This window comes from Hyperolius riggenbachi, chromosome 9, assembly GCF_040937935.1.
Source record: "Hyperolius riggenbachi isolate aHypRig1 chromosome 9, aHypRig1.pri, whole genome shotgun sequence".
In the NCBI taxonomy this organism is placed as follows: Eukaryota; Metazoa; Chordata; class Amphibia; order Anura; family Hyperoliidae; genus Hyperolius; species Hyperolius riggenbachi.
This window is the reverse complement of record NC_090654.1, coordinates 87,934,147-87,962,076: the sequence shown is the minus strand read 5'-3', so window position 1 is coordinate 87,962,076 and position 27,930 is coordinate 87,934,147. Positions and strand designations below refer to the sequence as shown.

The 27,930-nt window shown below is 47.7% G+C and overlaps 1 protein-coding gene across 1 annotated transcript in view; it reads right to left on the bottom strand.

The window, feature by feature from the left end:
• The window catches only part of LOC137531658 (CD59 glycoprotein-like), a 48,379-nt gene extending 27,833 nt beyond the window's left edge, over positions 1–20,546 (bottom strand). Inside the window, exon 1 of the mRNA XM_068251601.1 lies at positions 20,440–20,546. Coding sequence (XP_068107702.1) covers positions 20,440–20,488 — 49 coding nt within the window. The 5' untranslated portion in view covers positions 20,489–20,546. The remainder of the gene's footprint in view (positions 1–20,439) is intronic.
• Positions 20,547–27,930: the final 7,384 nt, after the last annotated feature.

Genomic DNA, 27,930 nt, shown 5'->3' with positions numbered 1-27,930 from the left:
GTGTTGCACGTTGGGGGGAACGATCTGGCGGCTAGATCTACCAGAATTGTGATAAAGGAGATCAAATTTGATTTCTTGAGGGTTCGGTCCCTGTTTCCCGAGACCATTGTAGTTTGGTCAGACATTGTGGCTCGGGAATTTTGGAGGTTGGCTAATTCGGTCCAAAAGGTCAACAAAGCAAGGATAAAATTGAACAAGGAGGTGGCCAGGTTCTTTATCAGGAATGGGGGGTTGGCTATCCGTCATTTCGAACTGGAGGAAGACATTGGTTTGTTCCTTAGAAGGGACGGGGTGCATCTTAATGACATTGGGATGGACTTGTGGGCCCTAGGTATCGAAGACGGGATACAAAGAGCTTTGAGGTTGGGGGCCTCAAGGTCATAAGGGGTCATGCCCTTTCGTGCTGGAGGGGTAAAAAGGGGCTCCGGAGGTCGGTTTATTGGGAAAGAGATTTGTCGCGGGACAAATCCGGCGGTTTTAACGGAGTGAAGAGAGACGACTTTGGGGCATGCAGCTGTCCCCGAGCCGAGTTCCGCGGCTGGGGGCCGGTACAAGGCTGCATGTCACACGGGTGTTATGACAGACAGACTTTCGGTGCCTCCGGACCCCTTACCCCAGCTCTTTGTGAATGCTGTTTTGGTTATTTTGGTTATGATGGTTATTTGGTTTGTTTGGAACATTGTTAATTGGCTGAATAAAGAAAGGGGCTGCTATGGCCTTAAAATTAATCCAATGCCAAGTAGTCCGTGTCTATTATTTTAATAGGTTAAGAGGGGATGGAGTATGGGGGATGGTGGTGTATGGGGGTTTTAAGGGGGTGGTAGGCTTACCATTATCAAGATAGGGCCAGAAGCTGGAGCTAGCGTAGTGCGGAGGGCCCGGCCATGATGAGGTAGCCGTCCCCCCTCCCCGGGTAGCGCTAGATAGGTGGGCTAGTGGGTAGCCGCCATGTATTGCTGGGGCGGTGCAGGGGTTAACTGGGGCAAGGGGCGGGCAGCTCTGCGCTGGGAGGTGTAGGCGGATTTTCCCGGGCAGGCGGCGGATGTAAGGAGGCGGGCACTTCCGGCTTGGAGCAGCGTGAAGGAAGAAGCTCCCACCCTCCCTCCCTTATTTTCTGTTTTTGTGTGGTATGTCTTTGTTTGTCATTGCAGCCGGAGGGGTAAAAAGGGGCTCCGGAGGTCGGTTTATTGGGAAAGAGATTTGTCGCGGGACAAATCCGGCGGTTTTAACGGAGTGAAGAGAGACGACTTTGGGGCATGCAGCTGTCCCCGAGCCGAGTTCCGCGGCTGGGGGCCGGTACAAGGCTGCATGTCACACGGGTGTTATGACAGACAGACTTTCGGTGCCTCCGGACCCCTTACCCCAGCTCTTTGTGAATGCTGTTTTGGTTATTTTGGTTATGATGGTTATTTGGTTTGTTTGGAACATTGTTAATTGGCTGAATAAAGAAAGGGGCTGCTATGGCCTTAAAATTAATCCAATGCCAAGTAGTCCGTGTCTATTATTTTAATAGGTTAAGAGGGGATGGAGTATGGGGGATGGTGGTGTATGGGGGTTTTAAGGGGGTGGTAGGCTTACCATTATCATGAATGCACGCAGCGGCCAGCGCTGTTTCAGTCTCATTGCCTCCAGGCTACAATGATCTTTCCCTCTACCTTCGGCGGCTACTTGTTCACCACTTCAGGGTTCCTCTGCACGTGATTACACGTGAGGTGCAGAAGAGAAGACTGAGGGATAGAGAACGAGCGGCTGCCGCGGAGGATGGAGGCGGGGCAAATCATTTCAGCCTGGAACCAATAAAACTGAAGCACTGATGGCCCCTGCGTGGATCCTATTTTGCCGACAGGTTAAGGTGGGATTAAGCAGCACTTCTGTCTGGGGAGGGGAAGCAAAAGCACCTCTGCCTCTGTGCTCAGCACCCACGGTGGGGAAGGGGGTAGGGGTTGAGCACACCTGTCTGGGGTTGGGAGCACCCTGCTAGGGGGGGGGGGTGTGTGAAAAAACGGGGGTTGCAAGCACACCTGTGCCCAGTACACAGCACCTACATCGGGGGGGGGGGGGGGGTGAGCACTCTTGAAAGGTAGAACCTTTGCACCTGCCACCCACTGCTGGGAGGGGGTGGTGGTGGTGTTGCATGGACACCACCTCTGTGCACAGCACCAACGGAGGAAGGGGGGGGGGGGCTTGGATGTACTTTTGTGCCCAGCACCCAGCATCTGGGGTGGGGGTGTGAGGGAAGCACCTCTGTGCCCAGGACGCATTGTCTAAGGGGAGGGAGAGCACCTCTGTGCCAGGCACCCACTGTTGGGGGGGGGGGGGTAGAGAGAACCTTTGAGCCCAACACCCGTTGTCTGCTGGAAGGGAGAGCATCTCTGTGCCCAGCACTCACTGTCTGGGGTCGGGGTTAGGGGGAGGACACCCCTGTGCCCGGCACCCATGGTCACTCCTGCCTGGGGGGGGGGAGGAAGCACCTTTGCACCCGGCACCCACTGCTGGGGGTATGTTGAGTGGACACCACCTCTGTGGGGGGGGGGGGGACTTGGATGTACCTCTGTGCCCAACCTAATCTATACTGCAGGCACCTACCTAATCTATACTGCAGCACCTACCTACCTACCTAATCTATACTGCAGCACCTACCTAATCTATACTGCAGCACCTACCTACCTACCTAATCTATACTGCAGCACCTACCTACCTACCTAATCTATACTGCAGCACCTACCTAATCTATACTGCAGCACCTACCTACCTACCTAATCTATACTGCAGTCACCTACCTATCTATCCTATACTGCAGTCACCTACCTATTTATCCTATACTGGCACTTACTTATCTAAGCTATACTGCAGGCACCTACCTACCTAACCTATACTGCAAGCTTTACCTATCTAACCTATACAGCAGGCACCTACCTATCTAACCTATACTGCAGTCACCTACCTATCTATCCTATACTGGCACCTACTTATCTAAGCTATATTGCAGTCACCTACCTAAGCTATACTTCAGTCACCTACCTATCTATCCTATACTGGCACCTACTTATCTAAGCTATACTGCAGTCACCTACCTAAGCTATACTGCAGGCACCTACGTACCTAACCTATACTGCAAGAACTTACCTATCTAACCTATACAGCAGGTACCTACCTATCTAACCTATACTGCAGTCACGTACCTATCTATCCTATACTGGCACCTACTTATCTAAGCTATACTGCTGTCACCTACCTATCGAACCTATACTGCAGGCACCTACCTACCAAACCTATACTGCAGGCACCTACCTATCTTACCTATACTGCATGCACCTACCTAGCTAACCTATACTGCAAGCACTTACCTATCTAACCTATACAGCAGGCACCTACCTATCTAACCTATACTGCAGTCACCTACCTACCTATCTAACCTATACTGGCACCTACCTATCTAAGCAATATAGCAAGGAAATGAGCAGCGCTACTTAAAAACAGACTAGTGCCTACCTGCAAAAGAGTGCAAGCCCCACTTGTCGGGTCGAATACACACCGAGCATACACATGACCTGTCTACCACTGGAGGATGTTGGTTTCCTGTAACAGCTTGCATGCAACCTATTAAGTACTCGGCCCTCCCACTGCGAAGAAGTCAATCCTCCATGGGAGGGGCCTAACACTAACTAAATCCTAACCTATGTATATGCATAGCCTGGGTGCGCTACCAAGTAAAATTGAAAAATTGAAAATTGCGCAAAAGGTGGATCAGCGCAACACCAGGCCGCCTCCGAATGGCCTCCAATCAGAGATGCGCTCAGTCCCCCAAGGAACTACAACCGCACCTTGAACCCAAACAGAAGCTCTGCATATACACCAAAAACATGGCTGTTAAGTGGGAGCAGCTGACCAAAAACGAATTAGATTAGTACATAGCAAGGAAATGAGCAGCGCTACTTAAACAGACTAGTGCCTACCTGCAAAAGTGTGCAAGCCCCACTTGTGGGGTCGAATACACACCGAGCATACACATGACCTGTCTACCACTGGAGGATGTTGGTCCCCCACCGATGCTCGCATCTCTCCTTCCACTGCACTGCTCTCCTCCTGCTGGCCACACGGGCACACGGCCGGGGGGGTCAGTGGGTGGTCAGGTGGCGCGGGGCCTCTTCAAGCGCAGGGCCTGGGGCGATTGCCCCAGTTGGCCCCCCCAAAGGCCGGCTCTGCTCTCAGTGAGCAGTCACACAACAAAGGACGAGATTTCTCTTCATGGCACCCCTCCTTAATATATAGGAGGGGCTGGCCAGGATTTCCTTCTGTGATTGGGTGCTAGGGCTTAGGCTGGGAGCCCTCTGATTGGCTCAATGAAGTCAGGAGGGGCTGGCCAGGGTTCCCCTCTGTGATTGGTTGCTTGGGCTTAGGCTGGGAGCCCTCTGATTGGCTCAATGAGTTAATGGACATCATCTCCATGGTTACAGTATCCGGATTCGGATATCCGACCGGATATCCGACCAGATTCCAGTTTTCGGATAGATATCCGAGTTAACTTGGTTAGTGCTATTCGGATTTGCACAGATATCCGGATTTCGAATCCGATGTCGGATAGCTGAACAAGTTCGGATTATCAGGGTAGTTCGGGTATCCGAATATTGGATGAGCACCACTGGCTTTGAACACACATAGAAGCACTGTCTCCTGGGAGGGTCAGACGCGATTCTGAGGGTGAGGGACTGAGGCTGTACAGACCCTTTGCTAGCCTCTGTTGCTATGGAGGGAGGAGAGGAGACGGGGCGACAGGGGAGCGTACAACGGACCACATAAACTGGGAGGGGTGAGCGGGGAGAACAATGCCCTGAGCCAGTGGTCAAATGAGTCAATCCCCCAGGCAGATCACTCGCCTGTACACACACTATATTCTCACCTAAATGTGGCCGCCCGTGACCAGCAGCCTCGTCCAAGAACCATCCAGCGTGTATACAGGGCTTAAATATTAGCTTTCAAGAGCCGTGTCTAAATAACTTGCTGCTTTCAGGCAGACTACAGAAAAGCTTTTGTGTTTAAAGATAACACTTAAAATGGTATCTTTAAAGCTGCAATGGAACCAAATATTTGCATTCTTTGTAGCTGATAACTTTTAAAGGGCAAACTTTTTTCCTTCTACAAATTAAATGCCGTTATTCTTATTTAACCACTTGAGGACTGCAGTGTTAACCCCCCCCCCCCCCCCTAAAGACCAGGCCATTTTTATAGAAACAGGCCACTGCAGCTTTAAGGCCAAGCTGCAGGGCCGCACAACACAGCACACAAGTGATCCCCCCCCCCCTTTTCTTCCTACCAACAGAGCTCTCTGTTGGTGGGGTCTGATAGGTCTGATAGCCCCCCCCCCCCCCGTTTATTTATTTTTGAATAAATATTTATGTTCTTTTTTTTCCCTCCTCCCTCCCCCCGCCAGCCTATCAGCACGTTTGCTTTCCAGTGTCCCAGGGGGACAGCTGTGTCACATGGCTGTCCTCGGTACAGCGCTGCTGCAGATCGCAGAGCTGTACAAAGTAATTAGACAGCGGTTTCACCGTCTAACAGTCTCTGAGCTCCGCCTTCCAAACAGGGTATGCGCACGCAGCCAGCGCCAAATCAAATGTAACTTCATAGTGTTATCCTGAAAAACTGTGCATTTTCCAGAAATTTCAGACTTTTTGCACTACATTCGAAACTAAGAACATGACAGGGGAAGTTTCCATCCACTAAACAAAACAAAAAAAGTCAGGACTGAGTCAGGACTGAGTCTGAGTCAGGACTGAGTCAGCTACTTGCATACCTGATATTTAACTCTTTCAGGCAGAGAAAGAAAAAAAGGAACACAGCATAGTTATTTGTGTGCTAGGCACTGTACATACACATTCTATCTCATCATGTCACATGTCAGTTCGGGTATCCTTTAATATCGGCTGTCCTCATTATTATCTGTATCCAAACTGCCCCTGATCGATCCCGTTGTCGTTTGGGAGCAGATCGGACATTTAGGAAATAATCGTCAGATTATGTCAGTCAGATGGGAAATTGCATTATGTTTACCCAGCATGATGTCCTACCATATTATTATACTGTACTGTGTGTGGCTGAGGGAAACCTTTCAGGAATCCCCCCCCCCCCCTTCCCCCTTGAAAATTCTCGGTTTGCCCCTGGAGACAATAGCACTAAACCTACTTTTTTCGCTTTTTAAAACAGAAAATAAAACTGGGAGGTTCTAAAAAAAAAAAAAATTAGTACATTTTTTCAGGAGTAGGATGGATGAAATAGTTTATCTTCACAGTTTATTTTCAACTTGGATTTTCCATAATGTTCATGTATGAGTTAAAACGTTTGTACAGTATTTAGTTTAAATTGCTGTTGCCACTTTGCAATAGATAAGTGACTTTTGGGTTGCAGTTTGGGCACTCGGCCTCCAAAAGGTTCGCCAGAATCGCCACCACTGTCCTAATCTAATGTCCCACCATTGCTAAGTTCATGTAAATTTGTCTCCACCCGTGACCACACCCACATTCTAGTCCATGGCCACACTCATTTTTCGGCAATGTAACCCTCATATTTTTGGCACGCTAGCTGCAGTGTGCTGATCTCTGCTGCCTACAGTATGTACAGTATAAGCTGTTCTCTAGTGCCTGCACTGTGTGCTGATCTACCTCCAGTGTGTACAGTATAAGGTGTTACTCTGTGCCTTTACTGATTGTAAACCGGCTGTATTGTATGCTGATCCCTGCTACTTTCAGTATGTACAGTATTAGCTGTAAAGCCTAGTACACACATACAATTTTGATTAGCCAATTTTAGCTCCGTTCATCAAATGCATTGTCTGTTGGCCCACTTACTGCATGGGGGTGGTAAAATTGGTCAGTTATTGACCAATCAAAATTGTATGTGCGTATACGTCTTTGATCTATGCCTATGCTGATTGTAAATTATCTAAATAAAGGACAGGGGGCTCCATCCAATATTTTGATGGGCAGGCCCATTATCTGTAGCTTACACCGCTGCTAAGTTCATGTACATTTGGCCCCACCCATGGCCACGCCCACTCACTGTATAGCCACACCCATTTTTGCCGCGGTGCATACGCCCCCCGCCTAGTGCCCACAGGTGCCCCTGATCTCCAAGGACCCTAGGAACGCCCCTGTGGTGTGTTTTACACCATGTCTGCTGCATCGCCTGTGTTATTAGCAACAAAGTGCTGAACTCTTTTTTTGCGGATGCCAGCATGTGGATTGTAAAACAAAAATTATGAATTTTATTTTCCTGCAGCCGAGAAGATACTTTACATTGGCACAGCAGAGAGGAGAGGCGAGACAAAAGATTCTTGAAGCCCCTAGTGCAGTGGTCCTCAAACTAAGGACTGCGGGCCGAATGTGGCCCCCTGAGGCTTTTTTACCGGCCCCCCACACACAAATTGTATCACTTATAGATGCGGTCAGCTACATCTTTAAATATTGGTGGTCTGCATGTAGAATAGCAGTGCTGGCACCACCCATCCACATGGAAGCCAGAAAGCAGTAATTCGCTGGTTTCCAATAAAATTCCACATCAGGTGACACTGCTGTCCACTGCAGGTTGTCACCTGGATATGCTTCACTGTCTGGCCTGCAAATACTTCTACATCATTTTATGTATACTCTGGCCTCCCAGCAGTCTGAAGTACGTTGACCCGGCCCTCGACCCAAAACGTTTGGGGACCCCTGCCCTAGAAGTGGCTGACTTGGTGAAAAGGAGAATCTGGGAGGCGTACGTTAAAAAGGGGCGCTGGGAAAAAAGGGCGCCGGGTTTTTAACGATAAGCATGGATAACGTTTAAAAATGTATTGTACTGTATTTCGTTTAAAATTAATGTTTTATAAAGTTATAAATCATTAAATAATGTGCATTAAATCGGCAATTGTAAAAACGTTAATCTTTCGTTTAAATAGTGAAACGTATAATAACGTTTAAAAAAAAAAAAAATACTAAGTAACCCTCCCTGTACCTACTCCTAACCCCTAGACCCCCCTGCTGATGCCTAAACCTAAGACCCCCCTGTTGGTGCCTAAGTAACCCTCCCTGTACCTACCCCTAACCCCTAGACCCCCCTGTTAGTGCCTAAACCTAAGACCCCCCTGTTGGTGCCTAAACCTAAGACCCCCCTGTTAGTGCCTAAACCTAAGACCCCCCTGTTGGTGCCTAAACCTAAGACCCCCCTGTTGGTGCCTAAACCTAAGACCCCCTGTTGGTGCCTAAACCTAAGACCCCCCTGTTGGTGCCTAAACCTAAGACCCCCCTGTTAGTTTTTTCGTTTAAAAATAATGTTAAAAAAAATGTACTGTTTTTCGTTTAAAAATAATGTTTTAAAAAAAATATTGTACTGTTTTTCGTTTAAAAATAAAATTTAAAAATGTATAAATCATTAAATAATGTGTAATCATGAGAAACAGTAATAAAACATTAAGTCTCCGGGCGCCGCTTTTAAAACGTTATTTATCTCCGGCGCCCTTTTTTCCTATCGGGCGCCCATTAAACGATATTTATTATAGGAGTGAATGGCGGCGCCCGATTTGTCCACTAGCCTCAGGCGCCCGAATTTACTGTTTCCTCTGGGAGGGGGAGGCAGACAGAGGAGGAGAGGCGGAATATAGCATCAGAGGAATACAGAGACGGAGGACCAAAAGTAAGGGAGTGACACACAGGAGAAGACAGAAGCTTAGAGGGAGAGACAGACCGAGAAAGTGACAGGTGCTTTGAGGGAGAGACAGAAAGAGAAGAGGGAAGTTTGGAGGGAAGCAGAGGCGGAGAAAGTAGTTTGGAGGAAAGCCGGAAGAGAGGCCGACCATAGATCATAGTTGCAGCTCAGGTTAGAGTCAGGGGCGTAACTAAGACCCACTGGGCGCCCCTGCAGAAATTGTGAGCCCCTATCCCCCCCCCCCGGACCCGCTCAGGGCCGTTTTGGGGGGCTGGAGGGGTCGCAGCATGAGGGGAAAGCTATGGCCACACACGGTGGGAAGGGGGGACGGTCCCCCTCCCTCACCTCGGGCTTTCCCCTCTGCGCTTCCCTCCAGCTTCAATAAACATATGTGTGCAGCATCGGGAAGCGGCAGCTACATACCTTCACTGCATGGGCTGAAGACCCTATTGTTACGCCCATGGTCAGAGTTAGAAGTCACCAGAACATGTAGCAAGTTTATTTTTTATAAAAGTTTATTATAAAAAAATTGTTCTTTTTTGACATTTCGGTTGAGAGGGGAAAAAATGTGTAACATCGTGTGCTAACACATGGCGCAGAAACGCATGTGCTAACGCAACTGATTAAGTGTAAACGGGCCATAACACATGAAAAATGCATGAAAAACGCAAATGTACTTCAGCTTTAATGATAATGGGGAGGTCTCTTAGGGAACTTTATGGGCTGCTCACAAAACAGTAATGCGAGGAAAGTTTATGCAGATGGCTTTCAGAAGGAGGAGGGAAAAGACTCCCTATAATTCTTAAAGCGGAATGAAACCCAGCATTTCTTCTTTGCTCAAAAAAAGCATTTACAGCATATAATGTACAACCAGCATTTTTTTTTTTACTAGAACAGCATTCAATTAGTTAAACACAGCGCTTGAAAGTTCAGTGCAGAGAAATGTGGATGCATCTGAAGTGTAGATAATGTTATCTTGTGTTTACTTAACTGTATCAAGTGAGGAATGTGACACATTCTCTGACTGTGCAGAAGCTCCTGGAGACAGACAGACAGTCAGAAAGCATTTCTGCCTTCAATACAACATGAATAAAACCAGTCATGAATAAAATGCAAAGGTAGCTCTCAAAGCAAAAAAAACCTGTACTTTTGGGAACTTGTAATTTCTAAATGAATAATAATACTTATGCACAAATGCAAATATGATAACTGTATGGCATATAAAAAGTAGGAAAACATGTTTTTATTGAATATTATGTCAGGGTTTTATACCGCTTTAAGCTCACAGCAGAACGAGATGTGTCATATGAACAACACAGTTCTTCCTTAGCTCGCAATAAATTGTTTCAAATCAGAGATAAACAATCCCTGAATCAGCTTTTGTCTGAGGAGAAGACTTTAAAGGTTTCAAAAGCTAAATTTTTGCTGTATGGCAATGCTTGGTGCATTGAACTAACTGCGCATGTACATAGTGCAGTACTACAACCCCCCCCCCCCCCCTCATCTGTATTAACTTCAAAATAAGCATGGCATGGTTAACACTGCTCCCCATAAAGTTATGCCGCACTACAGTAGTGAATTTTACTCTAAATTATATAACACACCTCAACCACAACCCGACATGGATATAGATGGGTGGTTAAACTCTTTAACGATACCCTCTCTCACTAATGAACAGAGGGCCTCCCTTAATTCACCGATCTCTATACTGGAAATAGAAGAGGCAATTTCTTCCCTCAAAAGCTCTAATGCACCTGGTTCTCCTAAAGGCCTCTCAGGTTTATACTGTAAAAAGTAAAAAAAAAAAAATTTCCCCCCCCAACTTATTGTTCAATAGTGCTTTAAAGAGACTCTGAAGCGAGAATAAATCTCGCTTCAGAGCTTATATATAGCTAAATCGCCGCTATCCCGCAGCTGAACGGGGGTCCCTTACCCCCCAAATCCCCCCTTGCAAAATCTACGACCAACTTGGTCGTAGATTTTGCTGCAGCTGGAGGCAGGGCTAACAGCTGCAGCCCTGCCTCACAGCGCGTCTATCAGCAGCGCATCGCTGCCCCTCTCAGTGAAGGAAGACTGAGAGGGGAGGGGGAGAGGCAGAGATACGCGCTGACAGACGCGTGTGAGGGCAGGGCTGCGGCCGTTAGCCCTGCCTCACCAGGAAGAGATCCCCAGTGAGGATGGAGGGGATTTGGGGGTAAGGGACCCCTGTTGTGCGGCGGGATAGCGGCGGTTTAGCAGGGGCACACATGCCCCTGCTGAATATAAGAGCTGAAGCGAGTTTTATTCTCGCTTCAGACTCTCTTTAAAAGGCAGAAGATTCCCTCAGGAACTCACCAATGCGTTTGTTTCTTTGATTCCCAAACTGAACCAAGACCATACTCTCCCATAAATTTTTTATCCAATCACATTGATCAATAATGATGATCAAACACAAAGTTTAGAGGTGCATGGAAGAAGCCCAAGGTATTGCCTTTTTTCCTCAGTTCATGAACCCTTTAAAGTAAAAAAAAAATTAGACTACAATATGATCTAAGTTATTATGATGTACCTCAAGCATATCTGCCATGCAAATGTAAAAATGTTGTATACAAAATACATACGGTATACGTATATAATGTACATATCCTAGAGTAAAATGTGCTGTAAATTACCATACTTTTTTATGTCTTTCTCACTTCCAGTAGGTAGTAAAAATCAGGCTTTCTCCTTGTGGGGGTTTCTCAGGGTTTTCCTTTATTTTCCTTTATTTTCAGAAGCATTTACTAAACAGCAGTTGCTCAATCCAACTGCCAGAAAAGTGTGGGAATGAGTATGGAGGCTGGTTGGCAGGGCAGTTTCTAGTCTAAAATGTACCCAGGGCGAGGGTGTAAAAATTGCGCCCCCCCCCCCCGCAGAGCCAGGTATAGGTGCCCCCAGTTTAGCCAGGTATAGGTGCCTGCAGTTTAGGTTAGCCAGGTCTAGTTGCACTCAGTATAGGTAGCCAGCTATAGGTCCCCCCAGTATATGTAGCCAGGCATAGGTACCCCAGTATAGGTAGCCAGCTAAAAGGTCCCCCCAGTATAGGTAGCCAGGCATATGTGCCCCAGTATAGTTGCCCCCAGTAGATGTTAGATAGGTAGGTGCCCCCAGTAGAGGTTAGATAGGCAGGTGCTCCTAGTAGAGGTTAGATATGTAGGTGCCCCCAAGTAGTGTTGGGCGAACACCTGGATGTTCGGGTTCGGGAAAGTTCGCCGAACATGGCCGCAATGTTCGGCATGTTCGGGCCGAACCCCGAACTCCCCGAACATCCCGCTTTTGGGGGCCCTATGGGGTCGCAGGCATAAGGGGGGAGCATGCCCCAATCGCGGGGGGGGTCGGAAATTCCCCCCACCCCCTCTGCTAGCGCTCCCCCCTCTGCCCGCTTCCCCATACAAAAGTTTCAGGAAGTACCGGTCCGGTGGTAGTGGGTGGCTGGCAGTGGGCGGCACTGTGAAGTGAGTGACTGAGGAGGAGGAGTCCGGAGAGTGACGCGTTGAGGGAGGCTGGGCAGCGGGCGGTTCAGCAGTAGTACGGTACTACTGCTGAACCGCCCGCTGCCCGGCCTCCCTCAACGCGTCACTCTCCGGACTCCTCCTCCTCAGTCACTCACTTCACAGTGCCGCCCACTGCCAGCCACCCACTACCACCGGACCGGTACTTCCTGAAACTTTTGTATGGGGAAGCGGGCAGAGGGGGGAGCGCTAGCGGAGGGGGTGGGGGGAATTTCCGACCCCCCCCCCCCGCGATCGGGGCATGCTCCCCCCTTATGCCTGCGACTCCATAGGGGGGCAGTATTCGGCCGAACAGGGCCCTGTGCGGCCGAACAGGGGCCCTGTTCGGCCCTGTTCGGTGGCCAATTAGTAGTTCGGGGCGAACCCGAACTTAAAAGGCCGAACACCATCAGGTGTTCGGCCGAACTCGAACATCACCCGAACAGGGTGATGTTCTGCAGAACCCGAACAGTGGCGAACACTGTTCGCCCAACACTACCCCCAAGTACAGGTTAGATAGGTAGGTGCCCCCAGTATAGATTAGATAGGTAGGTGCCCCCAGTACAGGTTAGCTAGGTGGGTGCCTCTAATAGGGAGCCAGAACAGTTGCCCCCAGCATAGGATAGTTAGTTAGGTGCCTCCAATATAGGTAGCCAGTATAGTTGCCACCTGTATAGGGTAGCTAGGTAGGTAGGTGCCCCCAATATAGGTTAGATAACTAGGTGCCCGCAGTATAGATTAGATAGGTATGTGCCTCCAGTATAGGTTAGATAGGTAGCTGCCCCCCAGTATAGGTTAGATAGGTAGCTGCCCCCCATTATAGTTTGGATTGGTAGCTGACCCCCAGTATAGGTTAGATTAGGTAGCTGCCCCCCCAGTATAGGTTAGATTATGTAGCTGCCCCCCAGTATAGGTTAGATTAGGTAGCTGCCCCCCAGTATAGGTTAGATAGGTAGCTGCCCCCCTGTATAGGTTAGATTAGTTAGGTCCCCCCCCAGTATAGGTTAAATAGGTAGTTGCCCCCCATTATAGTTTGGATTGGTAGCTGACCCCCAGTATAGGTTAGATTAGGTAGCTGCTAGAGATGTCGCGAACCTCCGATTTTCGGTTCGCGAACCAGGTTCGCGAACTTCCACGGAAGGTTCGGTTTGCGGAAAAGTTCGCGAACCGCAATAGACTTCAATGGGGATGCGAACTTTCAAAAATAGAAAAAATTATGCTGGCCACAAAAGTGATGGAAAAGATGTTTCAAGGGGTCTAACACCTGGAGGGGGGCATGGCGGAGTGGGATACATGCCCAAAGTCCCGGGGAAAAATCTGGATTTGACGCAAAGCAGCATTTTAAGGGCAGAAATCACATTGAATGCTAAATTGCAGGCCTAAAGTGCTTTAAAACGTCTTGCATGGGTATACATCAATCAGGGAGTGTAATTAGAGTTCTGCTACACACTGACACACCAAACTCACTGTGTAACGCAGCGCAAACAGCTGTTTGCGTAGTGACGGCCGTACTGGACTGGTGTGCACCGTGGCCAGAGTGTAGGCCGTGGCGTTTTTCAAGCCCATATGGTCGCCGGGCTGTGGTAGCTCAATGATAGAACAACAGTGACTGTCCAGCTGATCAAATTTGGTCTGACCACAATGAAGCAACGACCTTATTATCTTTTGTGTGCCACCCCCACCCGAGACACTCAAATAGCCGGCGGTCATTGCTTCATTGTGATGCGCAAGCCCCTTCACCGCGGCAAGGTAATGATCATGAAGGGGGATGGGCACATGTACATGCCTTTTGTTTTGTTGTTGCAGCCGCCCGCAGTGCAGCCAGAAAAATTAGGCAGGCATGTACACGCACCAGAAAAATTAGTGTAGCGGCCACTGCTAGCAGCGGCCTTAAAAATTCAGGAATCCGCCTAGAGTCCTGGACCCTGTTGGTGGTGGCGGAGAAGGCAGTCAAGCGGCCTGCAGGCAGAGATGCAGTGTGTGGGGACTGACTTAGTCTTCGGTCGTGCAGTAGCCCTCCGGGATCCATTCCTCATTCATCTTGATAAAGGTCAGGTACTGAACACTGTCGTGACTTAGGCAACTTCTCTTCTCAGTAACTATGCCTCCAGCTGCACTGAAGGTCCTTTCTGACAGGACGCTTGCGGCAGGGCAAGAGAGAAATTGTATGGCAAATTGGGACAGCTCTGGCCACAGGTCAAGCCTGGTCAACCAGTATTCCAAGGGTTCATCGTCGCTTTTCGCAGAGTCTACATCCACACTCAAGGCCAGGAAGTCGGCTACCTGCCGCTCCAGGCGTTGTTGGAGGGTGGATCCGGAAGGATTATGGCGAGGAGTTGGACTAAAGAATGTCCGCATGTCCGACATCACCCTGAGATCGCTGGAGCGTCCTGTCCTTGCCTGCGTGGACTTGGGAGGAGGAGGGTTACTGCCAGTGGTATCTTGATTGCGTTGTGCAGCCACATCACCCTTAAATGCATTGTAAAGCATCATCGACAGCTTGTTCTGCAAGTGCTGCATCCTTTCCGCCTTTTGTTGAGTTGCTAAGAGGTCCGCCACTTTGTGCCTGTACCGAGGGTCTAGTAGCGTGGCCACCCAGTACAGGTCATTCATCTTGAGTTTTTTGATACGGGGGTCCCTCAACAGGCTGGACAACATGAAAGAGGACATCTGCACAAAGCTGGATGCAGACGTACTCTCCATCTCCTCTTGCTCTTCCTCAGTGACGGGACGCAACTCCTCTTCCTCCCCCCAGCCACGAACAATACCACGGGAACGTGGAGCAGCAGAAGCCCCCTGTGAAGGCTGCCGCGGTTGTTCTTCTTCCGCCGCCTCTTCCTCCTCCACAGAAAAACCTTCCTCATCATCACCATCATCAGAGTCTGACTCCTCTCCTTCCCCACACGACTCCTCTTCTTCCTCCTCCTCCTCCCCCTCTGTGCTGCCGCAGGTGTTGTGGGAACATCGGGTTTGTGTGTAAATGGCTCCCATGACTCCTGCTGCCGTAACTCTTCTCGTTCACGCTCCTCCACAGCTGTATCCACCACTCTACGCACGGCACGCTCCAGGAAGTAGGCGTAGGGGATCAAGTCGCTGATGGTGCCCTCATCGCGACTCAACAGTTTGTCACCTCCTCAAAGGGCTCCATGACCCTGCATGCATTTCGCATCAGTGTCCAGTTGTTGGGCCACAACATCCCCATCCTCCCAGATTGTGTCCTTGTACTGTAATGATACAGGTAGTGGGTGACGGCTTTCTCCTGGTCTAGCAGGCGAGAGAACATCAGCAGGGTGGAATTTCAGCGAGTCGGGCTATCGCAAATCAGGCGTCTCACCGGCAAGTTGTTTCTACGCTGAATCTCCGCAAAGCGTGCCATGGCCTTGTAAGAGCGCTTGAAATGCCCACACAACTTCCTGGCCTGCTTCAGGACGTTCTCTAAGCCTGGGTACTTGGACACAAATCTTTGCACGACCAGATTCAGCACATGTGCCATGCAGGGTATGTGTGTCAGCTTTCCCAAATTCAACGCAGCAATCAGATTGCTGCCGTTGTCACACACCACGTTGCAGATCTCAAGCTTGTGCGGGGTCAGCCATTGCTCCACCTGTTTGTTAAGAGCAGCCAGGAGAGCTGCTCCAGTGTGACTCTCCGCTTTCAGGCAAGACATGTCTAACACTGCGTGACACCGTCATACCTGGCATGCAGCATAGGCCCTGGGGTGCTGGGGCTGTGTAGCTGGAGAGGAGATAGTGGCACCAGCCAAGGAGGAAGAGGAGGATGACGACAGCGAAGCGGTGGTAGCAGGTGGAGAGGAGGTGGCTGGAGGCCTGCCTGCAAGCCGTGGAGGTGTGACAAGTCGGTCTGCTGCGCGGCCACGTACTCCCTGCTTGCTGCCATCAGTCACCAGGTTGACCCAATGGGCTGTGTATGTAATGTAGTGGCCCTGCCCGTGCTTGGCAGACCAGGCATCCGTGGTCAGGTGGACCCTTGACCCAACGCTGTGTGCCAGAGATGACACCACTTGCCTCTCAACTGCACGGTAGAGTTTGGGTATGGCCTTTTGTGAAAAATAATTGCGGCCTGGTATCTTCCACTGCGGTGTACCAATGGCCACAAACTTACGGAAAGCCTCCGACTCCACCAGCTTGTATGGTAATAGCTGGCGAGCTAATAGTTCCGCCACGCCAGCTGTCAGACGCCGGGCAAGAGGGTGACTGGCAGACATTTGCTTCTTCCGCTCAAATACTTCCTTCACGGACAGCTGGGTACTGCGGTGGGCAAGGGAGAAGGAACCGCTCAAGGGAAGAGGCGGTGTGGAGGAGGGTGGCTGTGAAGGTGCAAGGGAGAAAGTGGATGAAGACGATGCACCTGAAGGAGGAAGAGGAGAAGGAGGGTGGCTTGTCTTTTGAGGGGTGCTGCTTTTCCTCAGGTGTTCTTGCCATAGCTGTTTGTGCCTTCTCTCCAGGTGCCTTCGTAAGGCACTTGTCCCTACGTGAGAGTTGGCCTTTCCACGGCTCAATTTTTGCTGGCAGAGACAACAGATGGCTTTGCTCCGATCTGAGACACACATGTGAAAAAATTTCCAAACCGCTGAGCCCCCCTGGGCTGATGGCGCTACGGTGGCATCAGCAGCTGACGTTGAAGGGCATGTGTGCTGGCTGGCCATAGCTGGCGATACATGGCACCGGACACTGCCCCCAGCTGTTTCTGAGGACGAGCTCCCTCTGCTTCTATCATGGAGTCGTCTCCTCCTACTCCTCTCTGACTCCTCCTCTGAACTGTCCCCCTGGTCATCTCCTCTACCGGGAACATATGTGGTATCCGTATAATCGTCATCATAATCCTCCTGGCCAGCTGTGCTTTCTTCAGACACCTCCTCAAGTGCACGAACTTCAGGTGGTCCACCATCATCCCCATCCACACACGTTACGTCCATATTATCGCCACCTAACTCAGACGTATGAGGTGGTGTACCTGCGCCTTCTTGTTGTTGTGGCAGTAGTGGCTGGGAATCAGTGATTTCACCACCACCACCAAATAACTCCTGCGAAGTGTCAAATGCAGCGGATGTGGTGCTTGTTGTAGCGCTGGTGGCTGCGGGAGATGAGGTGTTCTGTGTTAAAAACTCAATCACCTCCTCACGATTTTGGGAAGTGATGGCACGTGCCTTCTTCTGAGCACTGTATTTTGGGGCAGGTCCGCACGAAATCAGAGAAACACCACCTCGCACAGACCTGCCGGTGCCTGTTGGCCTTCCTCTGGGCCTGCCTCTACCTCTTCCTCTACCTGGTTTGTCCATTTTGTCCATCTCGGGGGGATGCTAGCTATATGCAGTGAGGTGGGTTCTCACTCAACACAACCGGTAGTTAGATGCAGTGAGGTGGCCAGGTGGGTTCTCACTCAACACAACAGGTATTTAGATGCAGTGAGCTGGGTTCACTTAACACAACCCTAGGTATATGCAGTGATGAGGTGGGTTAAGTATACACAACAGGTACTGGGTAGTTAGATGCAGTGAGCTGGGTTCACTGAACAGTGAAGGTACTTAAGATGCAGTGAGGTGGGTTCTCACTCAACACAACCGGTAGTTAGATGCAGTGAGGTGGCCAGGTGGGTTCTCACTCAACACAACAGGTATTTAGATGCAGTGAGCTGGGTTCACTCAACACAACGCTAGGTATATGCAGTGATGAGGTGGGTTAAGTATACACAACAGGTACTGGGTAGTTAGATGCAGTGAGCTGGGTCCACTGAACAGTAAAGGTACTTAAGATGCAGTGAGGTGGGTTCTCACTCAACACAACCGGTAGTTAGATGCAGTGAGGTGGCCAGGTGGGTTCTCACTCAACATAACAGGTATTTAGATGCAGTGAGCTGGGTTCACTCAACACAATGCTAGGTATATGCAGTGATGAGGTTGGTTAAGTATACACAACAGGTACTGGGTAGTTAGATGCAGTGAGCTGGGTCCACTGAACAGTAAAGGTACTTAAGATGCAGTGAGGTGGGTTCTCACTCAACACAACCGGTAGTTAGATGCAGTGAGGTGGCCAGGTGGGTTCTCACTCAACATAACAGGTATTTAGATGCAGTGAGCTGGGTTCACTCAACACAAAGCTAGGTATATGCAGTGATGAGGTGGGTTAAGTATACACAACAGGTACTGGGTAGTTAGATGCAGTGAGCTGGGTTCACTGAACAGTGAAGGTACTTAAGATGCAGTGAGGTGGGTTCTCACTCAACACAACCGGTAGTTAGATGCAGTGAGGTGGCCAGGTGGGTTCTCACTCAACACAACAGGTATTTAGATGCAGTGAGCTGGGTTCACTCAACACAACGCTAGGTATATGCAGTGATGAGGTGGGTTAAGTATACACAACAGGTACTGGGTAGTTAGATGCAGTGAGCTGGGTTCACTGAACAGTGAAGGTACTTAAGATGCCGTGAGGTGGGTTCTCACTCAACACAACCGGTAGTTAGATGCAGTGAGGTGGCCAGGTGGGTTCTCACCCAACACAACAGGTATTTAGATGCAGTGAGCTGGGTTCACTCAACACAAAGCTAGGTATATGCAGTGATGAGGTGGGTTAAGTATACACAACAGGTACTGGGGTATATGCAGTACTGGGTAGTACAATGTGCAGCTCCCTGTCACACACACAGGCAGTCAGTCACTGAATGTGCTGGGCTGCTGGCAGTGGCACACACACACTATCAATTAGCAATGCTGTGCATGCAACAAAAGTGTCAGTTTGACACACAGAAAAAAAAAAAGTACAGGATGAGCTCTGACAAGAGCTGTTGCTGGGTGCTATAAAAGCAATAACAATCAGTCAGGAGCAAGCAAAGCAGCCTAGAACCTAACTACTCTGTCCCTAGGAGAAAAAGTCTGCAGCAGCTGTCCCTTTCCTCTCACTAGCAGGCACACGAGTGAGTGTAATGGCCGCCGGAGGCTGCCTTATATAAGGGGGGGGGTGGGGCTCCAGGGCTTAGTGTAGCCTGAATGGCTACAATGTGCCTGCTGACTGTGATGCAGAGGGTCAAAGTTGACCCTCATAGTGCATTATAGGGCGAATCGAACTTCCGCAAAAGTTCGCCTGGTGCAGGCGAACGCGAACCCCTGAAGTTCGCCTGGAACCGTTCGCCGGCAAACCGTTCGCTACACCTCTAGTAGCTGCCCCCCAGTATAGGTTAGATTACGTAGCTGCCCCTCAGTATAGGTTAGACTACGTAGCTGCCTCCCAGTATAGGTTAGATAGGTAGCTGCCCCCCATTATAGGTTAGATTAGGTAGCTGCCCCCCAGTATAAATTAGATTAGGTAGGTGCCCCCCCCCCAGTATAGGTTAATTAGGTAGGTGCCCCCAGTATAGGTTAATTAGATAGGTGCGCCCCAGTATAGGTTAGATAGGTAGCTGCCCCCCTAGGTAGGTAGGTAGGTGACCCCCCAATAATAGAGGGGGAAGTCTGCCGTAGGGAGGTGAAACAGGAAGCAGCGTGTGTATCAGCGTGTATGCAGAGGAGGAGACCAGCGGCTAGTGACCGACGATTGGAACCAGGGAGGTGAGTTGTGACTATTACATTGTTTCCCTGCTGGCTGCTGCGCTCTGCATCAGAGGGGGGAGCACAGAGGGCGGCCCGGAGAGGAAGGGAGGGAGAGGTCGGGCTGCCCTCCCTGCGGCTGACTCCCCCCTCTATTACAGCGCCCCCCACCCCTACTTCAGCGCTCAGTGCGCCAGCACGGGCCGCACGGCCCTAGAAACGGCCATGCTGGTTGGCACGCTTGCCTCCCGGCCCCGTCCGCCCCTTAAGGCTGCGTGTCACTCCCCCTCAGTGTCTCTGCGCACATGCGCAGTTAGTTCAGAGCAGGGACACTCACACACACACAGGGACACACACTGGATGCAGAGACAGTTGGAAATGATTATAAAGAATAAAAGAGATATTGAGAATCCCCAATGAGGAGATGGCCTAGACCAAAACCTTTCATATCTGTCAGATTTTTAATACTTACTGTAAACAACAGAAACATAAAAGTAATTTCTAGTACATTTTACTCTGGTATACATGTATTTCTTATAAATATGTGCCACCATGTATTTTAAATTGCACAATTCCTTGTGATACTGACCCTCTAGAGACACATACAAAGTTGTCTGCACAGGCAATTTTACTTTTGCTATGGAGATTGTATAAACAATTCTAACAATCCCCAAAAAACAAGTTGTTTGTAATATAAAAGCATCTGTTTACCTTGGAGGAAGATCACTACCAGGATCAGTAAAGTAACGGCCACCTTCATGTTGGGATCTTGTGGTTGTTGCTGCGCTGAGCTGTGCAGGTGTCCTGAGAGCTCTCACTTATATCATGGTCAGGTAACCGTCACTGCTGAGCAGTGGTCACATTTCACAATTCCACCTTTGTATATCTTGCTGGGAAACTCCACGCAATCTTGCTCAATAGACTCTTACTTCCCGATCTGTGTGTACAGAGACTTCTGTTTCATCATCAGAACTTGTGTACACAGCAGCGACTCTCGATATTATTACAATGTGTACTCTTTCACGAAACACGTTGTCCACCTTGTACCCACCTACTGAATAAAATCATCTTTAAAGGACATCCGAGGTGAAAATAAACTGATAAGAAAAACAATTGTAGCTATCCTCCGTCTCCTGAAAATGACTTTTTTTAGATATCCCACAGTTTTATTTTATATTTAAAACTAGTTTTTTAATTTTTTACTGTTTCATTGTCTTTGCACAATGACACCTTCACTGAAGTATGCTACAGCTCAAATCTATGAAATATTGACCCTTTTGTCTCTTTCCTGCTCTCAGAAGCCATTTACTGACAGTTAAGTATTTTATGGCTGTAATTACTTAACAGTGGGGGTTATGCTATAGTATGACCCAGTAAGACCCGGTCCTGACCTGGACAGAAACTATCACTTGCATACCTGATTTTTAACTCTTTCAGGCAGAGAAAGAAAAAAAAGGAATACAGCCTAGTTATTTGTGTGCTAGGCACTGTACGTACACATGTCTATTTCATCATGTCACATGTCACCTCGGTTGTCCTTTAGTAACTTTACTGTTTGCAACCAGGGCTGCTCAAATCATGAATTCGGATGAAATCCGAATAGGTGTTATTCGTATTTCATCCACTTAATTGCAGCAGCTGTGCGGGTGGCCGAGGAGGGGTTAATCTTACCCATCAGACGTCTACTTCGCTCGTCCCTCGGTGCCTCCCACGCTGCGTTTGAATCCGGCGTCACGTGACCATACACTTCCTCCTTCAGGGTTGAAGGAGGAAGTGTATAGTCACGTGACGCCGGATTGGAATGCAGTGTGGGAGGCGCCGAGGGACGAGCGAAGAAGACGTCTGATGGGTAAGATTAACCCCTTCTCGGCCACCCGCACAGCTGCTGCAATTAAGTGGATGAAACACCTAAATCATCCGAATTCGTGATTTGAGCAGCCCTGTTTGCAACTTAAAGTGAACCAGATATAAAGCATCCTCATGTATTTTACCATATATATCAGTGGGAACATTAGAGAAAACCCCTACCTTGCTTTCTGTTTCATTATTTACTGTTCAGATTGCTTCTATAAAATCCCAGACTGAGCATTCAGTCTGGCTTTGTTATAATGACTCAGCTGTAATGATTCCTGAGCAGAGCCACAAGGGGGCAGGCTTGGGCTTGAAAAGACAGCACAGAAGACAGACTCAGCTATAAAGATTCCTAAACAAAACCAGACTGAATGCTCAGTCGGGGATTTTATCAGGGTTCACAAGAAGCAATCTGAACAGTAAATAATGAAACAGAGAGCAGGTTAGGTGTTTTCTCTAATGTTCCCACTGATATATATGGTAAATACATGAGGCTGTTTTCGTCTCTGGTTCCCTTTAATGAGTAGCTAGAAAAAAACAAAATCTTGTAAAAGTAATACCTTTTAATGGCTAACTGATAAAGTTAAATATATGCAAGCTTTCTAGGATCTATCAATTTTACAACTTAAAGTGTACCTTAAGTGTCCCAAAAAAATTGAGTTTTACTCACCTGGGGCTTACCTCAGCCCCCTGCATCTGATCGGTGCCCACGACGAGTCACTCTTATGCTCCGGGTCCCGCTGGCGGCCACTTCCGGTTTCGCCGTCAGGACCCGTCAGGCTGGGGAACGCGGCTGATACTACGCGTTCCCAGCCAAATTAGCACCCCCATGCGGCCATATGTCCGCATACGGGTGCATACAGAGGGCGACGGTGATTCGTCCAGATACCAATAGCCAATCCGCAGGACACATATGCGGAGGTAAATCCGCACAGTCCTCCGCTATAGGCTCACAGCGCAGCGTGGGAGGGAGGGGAGGGGCCAAGTGTGCGTCATTGAAGACGGCTAATGTTGCCAATGTACAGGCCATGATAAGCCGGCTACAGATGACGCCCGTCTCGCTGCTATAGGTCAAACGCAGCAGGGGGCGTATCAATCCAGTGTAAACAAACCCTCCTTCATCCTAATACAAACACTCTCCTCAATGTGTTTATTTGTTCACATGACTACCAGCCAAATCCCACATCAGGACGATTCAATAGAGGCTAGAGGCCCATAGAATAACGTAGTGCTGACATAAGGTCACAACCCCTATTGTCTATTACACATATAAAGGTATATATCAGCTATTAGTATCTATGTTGACCAACAAACATATATCTTAAAGGGGCACCATTCTCCTCATTATTAGAACAACAAAAAACAGACAGCAAACAGACAAAGATGGGTAAATATAACTGCTGCAGGCGACAGGAGAATTTTATTGTCAACCTCCTTGATCCAGGTAATCCACATATATATAGTGAACAACATATATATAGTAAATAAAGAGGGAATAAACAAAGATCATTAGTGACAAGGAATCTCCAGAACAAGTGTTTTCAGACACCTTGAAATCCAACAGGTCATAGAAGGTAAGTATTCTTATTCTTTATTTGTGAAGGTCCTCAGGGGCAGATGGTCATTAGACCTCTCAGAATGTAACCCAATATGGAAGGTGAGTATTCTTATAGATATTCTTATAAAAATGGGGTATATGTAAACCCCTCATTGAGGCCACCCGGGGACAGAGTGCCCATCCTATATATCCATTGGGCCTCAATTTGCCTCAATTTCTGGTCTAAGTTACCACCTCTCGGGCCCATCCTCCATTGTTGAATCACCCAATATCTAAGTCCCCCAGGATCTCCCTCGTGACATTCCAAAAAATGTCGGGCAACTGATGTGTTGCGTTTGTGTTTAATATCACCTATGTGTTCTAAGATCCTTGTTTTCACTGCTCTCGTCGTTTCACCAATATATATGTATGAACAAGGGCACTTCAAAGCATACACAACTCCTTCCGTATCACAGTTGTAGAAGTCCCAAATGTCGAAGAGTCTACCATTTTTTGGGGCCCTAAACTGTTTGCATTTTTCCACAAAACCACATGCCTTACACTTTCCACACCTGTGCATACCATTTAAATCTGTATTCAGCCAGGTTCTCTTCTTTTTTTGTGCTTTTTTAGTTTGTGATAGGAAGGAGTGTGTTAATGAGTCACCAAGGTTTCTGCCTCTCCTGTAAGTAAATTGTGGAAACGTTGGTAAAATTTCTTTTAATTGTGGATCTAGCATCAGTAACGACCAATGTTTTTCCATGATCCTCTTGACATTTTGGGATCTATTAGTAAACGTGCTAATAATTCTTGTCTTCCCCCCATTTGTCTTTTCTCTATTTCTTGGAATGAGGAGTTCCTGTCTATCAGTCTCTCTTGCTTTCTCCTCTGCTTTTAATAAAACATGCTCTGGATATCCTCTTGCCTGGAATCTTCTATTCAAATTACGACATTCATTATTAAAATCCCTTTGGTTCGAGCAATTTCTTTTTGCTCGTAAAAATTGTCCCTTTGGAATACCCCTCTTTAATGGTTCAGGGTGGTAGCTGTCCCATGCAAGAAGGGAATTTGTGGATGTGGCTTTTCGATAGATTTTTGTATCAAGGCCACCGTCCTGATTTTTACGGATCTGCACATCCAGAAAGTTAATTTCATTTCGATCAATTTCGTGAGTAAAGAACATACCAATTTGATAACTATTAAGCAGGGACACGAAATCTATGAACATATCCCTGGGGCCGTCCCACAAAATGAATATATCATCAATGAAACGGCCCCAGAAAACCACATGAGACGCATAAACTGCCAGCTCCTCCCCGAACACAACCGTATCCTCCCACCACCCAAGAAATAAATTTGCATAGGAGGGGGCACATGCTGTGCCCATGGCGCAGCCCCTCTCCTGCAAGTAAAATTGGTTCTGGAACAGAAAAAAATTATGTGTAAGGATAAACTGCAATAGTTGCAATAAAAACAGGGAATGTTCTCTCATATGTATACTTCTAGTTTTCAAAAAATAATCAATAGCCTGAAGGCCCAAGTTGTGCCCTATGTTGTTATAGAGGGCTTCCACATCAAGGCTTGCCAACCATGTATTCTCTGTGATCTTTATGTCATTAAGTTTATTCAGCAAGTCCATTGTGTCCCTTATATATGATGGTAGGGTCTCCACAAACGGGCGTAAAAAATAATCAACATATTTACTAGCATTTTCCGTCAGGCTACCGTTGCCAGATATTATTGGACGTCCTGGGGGGGAGATAATATCCTTGTGCACCTTAGGGAGGGCATAAAAGGTGGGTATTGTTGGAAATTTATTTAAGATGTTATTAAAGTCTTTTTTATCGAGAGTTCCATTATCCCTTGCTGTCTTGAGTATTTCCTCCAGTTCTCTATAAAACAAGTCAGTGGGATTGCCTCTCAATTCTCGATATTGTTTACGATCTTTTAGTAATTTTAGACACATCTGTACATAATTTTCACGAGTCATCAATACGATATTCCCCCCTTTGTCTGATTTTTTTATCACAGTCTGATCATCTTTCATCAGTTTTTCAAGAGCTATTTCCTCTTCCCTGCTCAAATTCGACCGTCTGCCACCCGGACGTATATCATGATTATTGGCCAGATCCTCCAGATCTTTTGTGACCACATCCAAAAAACATTGAATAGAGGGATAGTTATTAATGCTTGGACAAAATTTACTCTTTATCGGCAAGTTACTAGCTGGTGTACCCAGTTGTACCACCCCAGAGTTGTTTTCTTCTAGCAGGGAATTTAAAACATTTAGAGCCACCTCATCTTTCTCATCTGCTCTCCTATTCATCATCGTTGGTGTATTCATAAACTTATGTAAGGCTAATTTCCGTGCAAAGAGGTTTACATCTTTTATTGTCTCAAAGAGATCAAAGTTGGGAGTAGGAACATATGAGAGACCCTTTGTCAAAACCGATATCTCGGCTTCATCAAGTACATGTTCGGTAAGATTAATAATTTGCATTTTATCTTCTCGTATAGCATCACCTACCATTCCTCCTCTCTCTCCCTTCTCTGATTGGGTCTGTAACCCCATCTCTTCCTGTTCCTTAAATTTCTGGGGGTCTGGACAGGTGGTGGATCCTGTCCCCTTGGTTTCCCCCTCCCCTTCGGCTTTTTGGGTTTCGCCACTGGTTCCCCTGACTCAGATCCTACACTTTGTTCACTTTCGGATTCAGTACCTGTCTCCGTGTCTGAACTGATAGGGCCTTGAGGGGGGTTTTTTGGCTTTGTGGGGGTACGTTTCCAATTATATACCTTCCCATGTTTGAAATCATTTGTATCACGTACATACTTCCTGTGTTTCTTGGTTTTAATCATCTCTTTATGTGAATGAACCTTATTTTGTAATTTTTGCTCAAGTTCTTTAAAGGCGGGATCAGCTTTAAAACGCATGATTTTTTTGTGTTCTTCCGCCAAATTTTTATTAATACTTTCCAAGGACTTCAACTCGAAATCCCTTAGGAATGTCATGAGTTCCAACGTTTGTTTGGTTTTTAATTTGTTCCACCCCTGCATAAAGTCAGCATTCTCAGTATGTTTGTGTGGTATTACAAGATTGCGTAGCCCCCGTACAGTAATATTTTCTTTTAAGTAAGTATTAAAGCTTGAGATCTCCCACCAACTGCGATTGTGATCTTTATATATGCTGAAGATCTTTTTAAAAGCCTCATTGATTTCGGAATCAGATTGTGTAATAGTGACTGGATCAGGATCACTATTTTCTTCTTTATTAGAGAACACCTCTTTTGCCTCAGCAACAAGTATATTAATATCTGGTATTGAATCTAAAAAACCCGCCATTTTTTTGAAGTAGGAAGATTCCTTTATAGAGGTAATTGGTGTCAGGTCACCAAATTAAATCAATTATAAACAACACAGAACCTGAATTAATCAGCATATAACAATAGTTCCCTCACAAAAGGATAAAACTTAACATTTAATGTGTATATGGGCCTTAAGCCCCTTCACTACTGAGAGATTTTTCCACTTCTGTACCAGAGAAATTTTCACCTTTCAGTGCTCCTTCCATTCATTCGCCTATAACTTTATTACTACTTATCACAATGAAACAATCTATATCTTGTTTTTTTTCGCCACCAGTTAGGCTTTCTTTGGGTGGTACATTTTACTAAGAATTATTTTATTCTAAATACCGTATTTTTCGGGCTATAAGACGCTCCGGACTATAAGACGCACCTAGGTTTAGAGGTCAAAAATCAGGTCTATAGTGCAGGGGTGTTTAATGGACCTTTTCCCCCAAACTGTCACTACCCAGAATAACCCCCATTTGCAGGTCAGAGGAACAATCCTGATTTATCTAGTATTGGTTTACTGTATATATTCCCCTTGTGAGGAACTGAGCCAAAGGTGAACTTACATCTTTAGATGCGCACATGCTGCAGCCCACACCCTCCTCTCCTCTGTCTGCAGCCGATTTTAAGAAGGGCCTCAGAGAACTGGTGGCGGGTGTTAATCAGCGATATCCCCAATTTTCAGGAGTGAGGCTGGCGGCCATCCATCCGCAGACATAGATGCAGAGAACTGGCTTGGTGTTAATCAGTGATGTCTCAAACCATCCACCCGCGGGCATACACACAGAGAGCTGGCGGCGGGGGATGAATCAGCGATGTCCCACGTGTTCAGGAGTGAGGCAGGCGGCCATTCATCTGCGGGAATACATGCAGTAAACTGGCGGCGAGTGGGAGATCAGCCATGTCCCATGTGTTCAGGAGTGAGGAAGCCATCCATCCGTGGGCATGACACATGCTGCAGACTAGCCTGCAGCCCGCACGCTCCTCTCCTCTGCCTCAGTCTTTCTCCGTATGCAGCCGGTTTAAAAAATCACGCAGCGCTACCACTACCGGCTTCCCGTACTTCCTGGTGTATGACATCCTATCACCGCGTGACCTGAAAGACCATGTGACTCTTTCAGGTCATGGATGGATGGCTTCCTCACTCCTGACAACGTGGGACATGGCCGATCTCCCACTCGCTGCCAGTTTACTGCATGTATTTCCACAGATGGATGGCCGCCCGCCCGCCTTACTCCTGAACACGTGGGACATGGCCGATCTCCCACTCGCCGCCAGTTTACTGCATAATAATTTTATATATTGCCGGGGATAATTTTAAATGTATAAATGGGTATTTTTATTAAAATAAATGAATGTAAGTGTAATTTTACTATTTGGCTACAAGATGTCCTTGCTCATTATTTCCTATTAGCGCACTATAAGTACGCTAACTGGAAGTAATCCGTGAACGTGTTACTTCAA